This window comes from Fistularia commersonii, chromosome 13, assembly GCF_037954325.1.
Source record: "Fistularia commersonii isolate RoL2024-O1a breed Wild chromosome 13, RoL_Fcom_v1.0, whole genome shotgun sequence".
Classification (NCBI taxonomy): domain Eukaryota; kingdom Metazoa; phylum Chordata; class Actinopteri; order Syngnathiformes; family Fistulariidae; genus Fistularia; species Fistularia commersonii.
Window position 1 is genome coordinate 11,449,728 of NC_141296.1, and position 10,250 is coordinate 11,459,977.

The window sequence follows — 10,250 nt, forward strand, 5'->3', positions numbered from 1 at the left end:
TCCATCTTTAAATATTCCGAATCATGACGCTTTATAAATATGTTAAACACCCCGCTTAATTAAACATTAATTACGGCGCTACTGTTCCGGATTACATAATAGGCCGAGGTTCTAATGGTCTCTCCACATCAACTAGGAGTGAGTGGATTGACTCGAGAATTGTTTTGCTTTTGCTTTGGATTTTTCTTTTTTTTTTTTTTTTTTTTTTTTTTGCACGGTGAGTTTTGGGGGGTATTCTTGGTATTTAAGCGGCAGGTCGGGAATTGAACCATCGGTTCCGCGCCCCTGCACCTCCACTCGGCGTGTTGGTGCGGCTGACGCACCGGGGCGGGCTATCAGCCTTTCTTTTCTTTTTTTTTTATCCCCCCCCCTTCCATATATGAGTTTTTTTTTAAAACGCCATTCTGAATGTCTGGTTGTTTAAAGTTGAGAAGCTCCAAGTTTATCTTCAGTCACACTAGACGCACATATACGCAAACACACCCCTTTATAAGCACACGCAACAGACACACGTGCGCGTGCACAAACACACACACACACACACACACACACACGCATACATGCACGGCTCCTTCTCTGAGCTCAAAAGAAGGAGGAAAATGCTCCACTCTCGGCGCGTCTTTCAAGGGGGAAAAAGTTGAAGAGCAGAGAAGAGACGCAGGAAGGGGAAGCGCAACTTTTTTTTTTTCACCGTCTGGCTTGACGCTGCAAACAGACCATAATTTGCGAGCGTCCATGAAGCGACCGTAAAGGTAGCGTCGCGTTTCTTTTTTTTTTTTTTTTTACCTTTTTTTTTTTTTTTTTTTTGGGATAACATAGCAGAGGGAGCCAAGAAACACGCGTCTCCAGACTGAAACTCAGACGTGAAAAAGCCCACGGACGATCCGCTTGGCCCGACTTTTTTTGACTGCAGACGGTCAAACTAAGTTTGGACGCTGGAATTTATCTCTTCCTGATAGACTCCGCTTATCAGAAGCGACCGGGAAGATCAAACCCTACCGGTGTCTACAACTGGTGAGTATGTAGACGCACACATTCTTTTTTTTTTCCTCCCAAATGGGGGGTGTGAGTAAATGCAAGTGAAGGAATTTGTTCCACTTCGAGCTCTTTCAACCGTTCCCTTCGTTTTCTGATGCGGATTTCGAACCCGCGGCTGTAACGCAAAGGAGCGTGAAGTGATGTAAGGACAGGCATCGCTTCGTCGGTCGGTCGGTGGATGATAATGATGTATCGTTTATTGCGATGGAGCGTGGTTGAAATAAGTAAAATTTAAAAAAATAAAATAAAGTGTGGGGGTAGGTGAGGGGGTGAGGGTGTTGGCACAAATAAGACAGGAGGGGGGGAAAAAACGCAACTTGGTAACAGATTCAAAAGTGCAAACTTTTTGTGAATTCTATTAAATCGAGATTAAATGCAATCATCCGGTCGCCTGAACCGGTCGGTGCGTGTGTTCGACGCATCTCTGTAACCTCCGCACATGAAACCCAAGGCGGAGGCGGCAACTCCCGGTACCCGCTGCCGGGTCTCGTAACCGCGCCGCGGTCGCGTCAGCCGTGGGGCGCTGTCAGCTCTTACTGTCCGCACCGGGAGGGGGGCGGCGGCCGCCACCGGTATTCACCGACCGGTAAACGACCGTCGCTGCTGCTGCAGAGGACCGCGCTTCCGTGCAACGAGGATGAGCGCACCGCAGATTAAAACGCGTGATCGGCGTGATCGTATCCTGATATGGCCATATTTTAGAGCCGCTTCCTGTTTGGATCCACACGTAAGGCTATTCTTAGAAAGAGAACAGTATTCCATTTTACTCTTCATTTAGGACATTTTACGCCACATAATCCATAGGTAAATGCGTTATATTACAATTATACTTGTTGTTATCGTTATTATTGTTGTGTTGTCACTTCTATTATTGTGTCTTTCTTGCAAAATTAACAAAGTGTCGCATTTTGCTCTAATTTCACGTCAGTATCTTGATTCTTTTTTTTTATGCAGCAGTCCGTTGTGTTATTCACACAATTTATTTAGATTTAAGGCAGGGACTTGCATTGGAAATCGTCAGTATATTTATAAACGCCGTCCAGCAGAATCTAAAAGGCCAGGGTGGTTTGACGGGCTGGTGTGATGGGGGGCCCCGCGGAGCTGAAATAGTAGAGGGGCCCCTCATTAAATCTGACTGATTAGATAACATGGAGCCTCATGCTGCAACCCTCCACCTTACAGCCTGACCTCCCCTCTTTTCCAATCTGAGAGGGCTGCTGAGACGAAAGGTTGCTCAGGTACACTCCGTGTAAAAAGTTAACCTCCAATATCGCAGTCTTTTCCCTCAAAATCTAAAAGCAATAATGAGAATAATAATAAAAAAAATGAAAAAAAAAAACACCTGATGTAGAGCAGGTGATGTGAGTGACTGAGGGAAAACGGTTAACAGCGTGACTGCATGCAAATTTTACCCCCCCTTCTCTTCCACCCCCCCCCCACCCCCCCCCCCCGCGACTTGAATTATCATAAACAAACAGTGAGAGCCTGGACTAATAAAAGCCCCCATCTGTGTAACTTCATATCGAGGTAGTAGAAGGGCTGCGGTAATGAATTTTGTAATATCCCACCGACAGACATCTCAATCAGACTCTAATCCCGTGATTTTACCACGGAATCGGTGCGCTCGCAGCTTGCACGCAGGCTGCACGCAGGAGGAGAAAATAAAAACACCGCATTTGTCTCAGCGCGGCGGCTTCGGTGCGGAGGGGACACGCTCGGAAATACATTTAGTGAGGGGGAGTAAAAAAAAAACAACAAAAAAAGTGTGTTTTAAAGCAGCCCAGTGCAAAACAAAAAAAAAAAATTGATATGTTTTCATCGTTTGTGTTTTATTCGATCAAAATGCCCTTTTCTTGAAATAGGCTATTGCTATTTTTTATAAAAAAAAGAACAAAATTACATTTGAGTTTTGTAAGAAAAGTGAAACAATCACTCCTTAAATGCCATTTTGTTTAAACGGGTGTCGTTATCTGTCTTTCTTTTTATTTTGATTATATTAATAACATACTTCACTTTCAATTGACCCGCAATTTAATTTTACATTAATAACAGTGTTATTGTGTGGAATGAGACACAATTTTTTTTTTTTAATCTTGTGGGCACATCTTGGCCTGATGCTCACGAACGGCGTGTCTGTAATCCGCGTGGGAAGGCGGTTTATCTCTCTTTAAGTCTAATTATGGCATCTTTTGTCTGTGTTTTTCTTTCAGAAGCTGGTTTCTTCCTGTTGCGATCATGGACTCCCACTGCCGGAAACTGGCCACCACCTGCGCACAAATAGGTAAGGCGTCTAATCCGTCCATCAATACTGCGCATGTATTTTACACGCACCTAATAATCATTGGATTGTTTATTGTAAAGCCCAGTATTTTGAATTAAACTGATTTATGTTTGCTTGTTTTCGGTATAGAAAGAAAAATGGTTTAGAATATATTTTGCTCTTAGTTTTGGACAGTTCTTGCCATGTGTTGCATCAGACACGTGACCTTTGTTAACCGTTAGTTATGGTTGGTTATTTTTTATTAACTTGATTTTATTTGATTCCGTGTCATACTGTACGCAAGCTAAGTGTGGAAATGAACAATTGATAAACGTCTTGTATTTTTGGTTTATTTACACTCGTGAGGAAAACAGACTAATTTCAGAACTGACAAGAGTGATGATGCTGTCCTCAACATAAGAAACATTATTATTATTATTGTTATTATTATGGTTATTATTATTATTGTGAATCCAAAACCAAAAGGATCTGCGTCTCGTTTTATCGTCAAAGAAGTTCCTGCAGGTTTAGTTTACAGGATTTGACTGCTAGAAACTCCTCTACATGTTGAGCCCCACGTCTTGTGCAGGCTGTCGCTGTTTTGGAGCGCCACCTAGCGGTCAGATACAGACCTGCATCTAGAATGAGCATCACTGCAACCCTGCAACTACAATTTAATATTCGGGGTTACACAGATATCACGCGTTCAATTTATTTGCGGATTAAAAAAAAAGGGCATCTTGGTGAGTTAACAAAGCCGGTTATTTTGTCCACTGAACCATTTCAACCCCTGTATTGGCTGCCTCATTTAAAAATATGAATACATAAAACAAGGAATAATAACCATCCCTATCCATTTGTACCAGAAAGTAAAGTTAATAAACATCCTCTTCTCCTATTTCTTTTTTTAGACAAATCCCAGGCTCTACACCCCTTTTCTGCAGATATTAAACGGCTGCCGATTAAAAAAATAAAAATAGAAAAAAATAGAAAAAAGAAAAAGAAAGCAGAAGCAGGAGACGAGCGTATGCGACGATTGCAGATACAGAAACAAGCCGCCTCGGCCGTTCGGCTGTGGCTGTAATATATGCTGCGCTTGTTGGATTGACTTCGGGGAAAGAAAGGAAAAAAAAAAGCTAAAGGTATAATGAAGGCTCCATTCGTGAGGAGGAATACACTAATGGAGGAATCTGATGTCTCCTTAATCCCATGTAAAAAGCCTTACCACCACCACCCCACCCCCATCACCCTATTGACTGAATTGCTAATTAATGGCCCTCCATGACGGAGGCCTATTGCGCGGAGTAATCCGCAGAAGAGAGATAAAGCATTCGGAAGGTAGAAATGAAGAGGAAACCGATAATCCACTTCAAGTTTGGTATTAGAATACGGCAGAAGATGGGGCATCGCTGCTTTTGGGGAAAAAAAGATCATTTAAACTTTAAAAATAGACATTATTGTAAATAAAACATCCGTGTTGAAAGAAAAAAACAGGGGATATTCAATTAATTTGTACGCGCATATTGCGTTTGATGAATCGATCTGTTTTATCGGGGTTTTAAGATGATATTACTTTCACCTCGAACGCGCATCACCTTCATTCAGCTGCACCATCCAAACAAGGTTTTATTGCTCGATGTGAAAGAGGATTGGTTCCCTGGCTTTGCAAAGTCTCCCTCCCCGGTGTGCATATGAGTGTGTGCGTGTGTGTGTTGGGTGCACGGCCCACGGTCTGCTGGTATTTATATATCAGGGGGGCTTTCACGGGATTAGGCCCGTAACTTCTTAACAGGGCCAAATCCAAATGTGCCTGTCTGAACGGGCGTCATCCGGGCCGCGTTGAGGCGGAAAAACTGTAGCCCGAGTGAACTGACAAATATAAATGAAAATATACAAATATATATGATCATCCTTTTCCCCCCAACAGTCTTGACAGGGCATCATCTAGTTACCCTGCTGACATTTCTCCATCCGCCATCACCGAAACAACCATTGGGGAATTCGGTGAAAAAAAAAAAATAGCAAAAGAAGACTCCCGCTGCTGTACCGGATCAAACTTATCAAAATAAAAAATTAAAATGAACATTAAAGTTCTCCAAAAATTCTAAGGGAAATTAGGGTATTATCAGATTAGCCAAATACGAGGGAGCTGATGATGGAGGTGGGGGTTGGGAGGTGAGGACTGTGGGTCACATGCAAAGTGTGGTGGGAAATATCAAGTTAGGTGCTCAAGCAAAATAATAAAAAAAAAAAAAAAAAAGCAGAAGTAACCCGCCGTTAACGGTGCCGTTAACGGCGGCACCGGTGGGGTCGGTCGAACGGGAGCTCCAACCCTGGCGGATGGGGAGGGGAGGTCAAATCACTTCCGGCTTTTCAACGCGACCCATTGAACTGCAGTGAGGTGGAAATGACAAAGGATGTCATTTTCTTCCATGAAAATGACAAAAAAAAAACAAAAAAAATAAAATAAAAATAAAATGTTAAGCCGGCTGTTCTCAAGCCGTGGGTGGAGAATCACACGCTTATAACTCCCCCAGCAAGCGGGTTTGAAAGTATATAAATTTTGAAGCGTACGTGTGTGCTTCTAAAAAAGCTGCTTTTCGATGTGCCATGGAGGATTGTCGTGTTTGACATTCAGTGCGCATCTTTCCATCTGTTTTTTTTTTTTTTTTTCTAATTCAAAATCCAACCAGTGGTTTGTTTTATACACCACGAGTCCCTGAGTAAACCGTGCCGGCTGAGCTCGACTCGGGCATCAATAGAAGAGAATTGTTTTACTGGGCCACTGAACCACAACTCATAAAATCAGGCCAACCTCGGAGGTTTTCTGTTTTGTTTTTTTTTCTTTTTTTTTTTTTTTTGGTCTTAGGCTGTCGCGAAACGACACCTCGGGGCGCCGCGGGTACACTGCGCGTCCAGTCCCTCTCTTTACATGCTTTTATTTGGAAAAGGGGGGAAAATAGTCGGAGGCGCCGACGTGAACGAATTGGATAGACATATCTCGTTTCCGAGCGCTACGGTTGGCTGGGTGAGCCATCACGAGCACATGGACGCGCCTGTCGGGAGGATCTGGGCGGGCACAAACGCCGTGACGTCGCCGGCTGAACAGAGGCGCAGTTGGACGGCCGGCGGCTCATGCAACAGCTGAAATGAAGAGAGAGCGGCGTGGCGTGCGTGTGCCTCTGGATCTAATATCACCTACCTGTCCTTGTCACTCTGATAGTCAGCCGAGGTAGCCGCCGCCGCCGCCGCCGCCGGCCGCCGACGTTAACATGGCACCGCTCCATGGCCTCTTTTGAACCAGCGCGCAAACTGAGCTTCTCGTCTCCGACGCGCGGCGGTGCGTGTTTTCGGACAGCCGAACACATTCCACAGACGGACGTCCGCGGGCGTTTCCCGGGCGCGCTAAGAGGGGACTTAATCTGCTTCTGACAGCCAGTTGTGCCGTTCTTTTTTTTTTTTTTTCCTTTTCCCCCCCTTTCACCCATGAACTCTATGAGGGATCCTTTAAACATCGATCATCACCATCTAGCAGGGAATAAACTCGCCCCCACGCAGCACACGGCTCTGGCCATGGCCTCGAGTTTACAGCCGCTGCAGCGGTCCGTGGATTCTAAGCACCGGTTAGAGGTGCACACGGTGTCCGACACATCCAGCCCGGAGTCTGTCGGTAAGAGGAGGGGACGGGGTGCAGATTCTGTTTTTTAAATTGTATTTCTTTCATTTCAAACTGCAGATGTCTTCACCAGAAAGAGAAAGAGAGAGAGAGATCGGTGACATTGATGGAAAGAGGGAGCAAAAAAAAATAGAAAAAAAAAAAAATCAATGCGCGGCTGTAGCTGTCATTTTAACCGCGCGTCCTGGAGAAAAGTTTCAGTGTTGTGTCAAAGATCTAAACACGAACTGGGAATTGACTCGAGATTACAATTTGAATTTTTTAAAATGAGTAAAAAAAAAAAAAGGACTAACTCACTTTTCATTCCCACGCGTATTATTTTAACGCATCAAAATATTATTGTTTGTTGTTGTTGTTATGGCCCGATCGTGACCCAACTATCGCCACGGCAGAGAAAGAGAAGAACCAGAACAAAAACGACGACTCTTCGGACGATCCGTCGAAGAAGAAACGGCAGCGGCGACAGAGGACTCACTTTACCAGCCAGCAGCTGCAGGAGCTGGAGGCCACCTTCCAGAGGAACCGGTACCCGGACATGAGTACGCGGGAGGAGATCGCCGTGTGGACCAACCTCACGGAGGCCCGGGTCAGGGTGAGTGCGCCCCTCCGCCCGCCTTCCACGGGTGGAGAAACAAGGACGACGCGGGTGGGGTGGGGGTGGGGGGGATAATTCCCAGTCTTTTGCCTCTCATTCAGTTAAAAAAATATATTAAAAAAAAATGCTCACAACGTTATTAGGCGGCGCGCATAGTGAATCACATATATGTAATAAACAGGATTTAGCTGAAAAACAAATTTGCGCTCATTTGTTTAAATACTCTTCACTCCCGCGTCATTTTGATTAACATGTGCATGTTTACTTATTGGATTAAAAAAAAAACTGCGATGATAAACAAGACGTTTGCGGTAGGTTCAGTGACCCATTAGCATATGCGGCGTAATTACACAATAATGACATTGTTAACACTTACGGCTTTTTTTTTTTTTTTACGAGTGTCGGTGACAGATACCAGTCGTGTTCCGCTGCTCGTGTGAAAGAGGTGCAAAGCTTGTGTGTTTTGCAATTGTCGCCACGGCGGTTTTTTGGACGAGAGATCGGCCGGGAGGCAGGGAGGATACACATCCTGCTTCGCCCCAAGATTGTGCACCGCCGCGTCCGCGTGGACGGCGCACGGATAAACTCGCCGTCAATGCGCAATAGTGATATCAGCATGGTCTTTTTTTTTTTTAATAAGGAAGCAGAATTATTTGTTTTTTTATGTATCAATGTTTAAGTGGAACTAGTCCCTCCGATGTTAGGGAAATGATTGACATTTCTTTTCTTTCTCTCCCGCCCGGCTCTAGGTTTGGTTCAAGAACCGACGAGCCAAATGGAGGAAGCGGGAAAGGAACCAACAAGCCGAGCTTTGCAAAAACGGCTTCGGCCCCCAGTTCAACGGACTCATGCAGCCTTACGACGACATGTACCCCAGCTACACGTACAACAACTGGGCTGCAAAGGGCCTGACGTCGGCCTCCTTGTCCACCAAGAGCTTCCCCTTCTTCAACTCCATGAACGTCAACCCTCTGTCCTCGCAGACCATGTTCTCGCCGCCCAACTCCATATCCTCCATGACATCCAGCATGGTGCCCTCGGCGGTGACCGGGGTCCCGGGCTCCAGCCTCAACAGCCTCAATAACTTGAACAACCTCAGCAACCCGTCTCTCAACACGGGGGTGCCCACGCCGGCGTGCCCGTACGCGCCCCCGACCCCTCCTTACGTGTACAGGGACACTTGTAACTCCAGCCTGGCCAGCCTGAGACTGAAAGCCAAGCAGCACTCGAGTTTCGGATACGCCAGTGTGCAGAATCCGGCCACTAATCTGAGCGCTTGCCAGTACGCGGTGGACAGACCGGTCTAATCCCGACATGCACTGCAAAAAATAACCACCTCCAGCGAGCCATTAGTTTCTTTTTCTCTGTCCAGAGGAGGAGGCGGAGGACAGCAGACACGGCGGTGAGATCTTTCTTTTGCCTTGCGTCGAAAGACGCATTAATCTGCAGCCATTTTAAAAGAAATAAAGAAATACATACGTAAATAAATAAATAAAAGTTTAGGTGGAATGTGATGTATGTTATCCATGATGCCCCCCTCCACCACTACCACCACCACCACCACCCCGATTTGACCCGGAGCCACTTCCATCCCCGCGAGAATTGAACGCGTCACGGTGGTTCGATTTGAATGGCTTTTTAAGCGGTGCTCATTTTTTGCAGTGTGTACGGGGACGATCTACAAACTACCGGCCACAGGAACAAGAGACTACTACAACTCATTTTTTTTTTCATTTCAATGAGGAAAAATGGGGTACTAGAAGATGAACCACTGAAAGAAGCTCAACCGGAGTCAAACTAAAACGGCATTTTTTTTTTTTAAAGAAAAGGTTTATTCCGCTTTGACGAGCATCACCCTGCTTCACTGAGAAAAAAAGGCTTATTCTTTTTCAAAGCTCGCCATGGTGTTGGGGAAGAAGCGACGGGGGGATGAGGAGGAAGAAGGGATGGGGGTCTCCCGTGGATTTTGGACTTTCAATTGTGACTGAAAGGTTGTATATATTCGAATTATCATCTCTTATTCGTCCAGGCGCTCTCGCCCTACGTTCCTCTCCAGGTTCAATTGATCAACGCATGTGGAGAAAGAAAAAGAAGAAAAAAAAAACCTCCCCAAAAGAGGAATCATGTTTTGCTTGCAAAAACAAAAGGGAATGTAAATACTTAAAACGCACCAAAAAGCTGTGTGTTTCTAACATATTATAAATTTATTATTAATGTCTGTGTGAATATCGATTTAGAATAGCAATTCTGGAGTTTAAAAAAAAAAGAAAAAGAAAAGATGAAGCATTAAAATGTTCCTGCGACAAATTATTTGGTTTTTGCTCTGTGTATACTATTTGGTACGGAATTATTTTTTGTTTGTTTGTTTCATTTTTTTTTTTCCCCAACCTCCCCAAAAAAATGTGTTTTATTTAATGGAAGTAAATATATTGTTCAAAACATCCTGCTGGGGGACTTTTATTGAATCATTGTTTTAGAAGTCTGTTAGCAGTGCAAAGTAACGACAGTCTGTCTATAGACATTCGATAATTCGAGCTACTTGTGCTGCTAATCTATAGAGGAAAACAATGGCGACTGCAATACACATAGAGACAAGATGCTCCGTCAGATTAAGCGCTGAATACATGTCTGCTGCTCACCCACGGGGCCCCTGACCGGGCACTGGTGCTTGAAATAACACG

General features: G+C 44.8%; 1 protein-coding gene across 4 annotated transcripts in view; it reads left to right on the forward strand.

The window, feature by feature from the left end:
- Positions 1–10,008, forward strand: part of pitx2 (paired-like homeodomain 2) — a 62,531-nt gene extending 52,523 nt beyond the window's left edge. Inside the window, exons 1-4 of one of the 4 annotated variants that reach the window (XM_086157995.1) lie at positions 600–1,014; positions 3,249–3,319; positions 7,367–7,566; positions 8,319–10,008. In XM_086157995.1, coding sequence (XP_086014121.1) covers positions 3,274–3,319; positions 7,367–7,566; positions 8,319–8,876 — 804 coding nt within the window. In that variant the 5' untranslated portion in view covers positions 600–1,014; positions 3,249–3,273 and the 3' untranslated portion in view covers positions 8,877–10,008. Of the gene's footprint in view, positions 1–599; positions 1,015–3,248; positions 3,320–6,151; positions 6,969–7,366; positions 7,567–8,318 lie in introns of those variants that run through there. The other 3 variants (XM_086157997.1, XM_086157996.1, XM_086157994.1) reach the window with 3 other exon arrangements.
- The last annotated feature ends 242 nt before the right edge of the window (positions 10,009–10,250 follow it).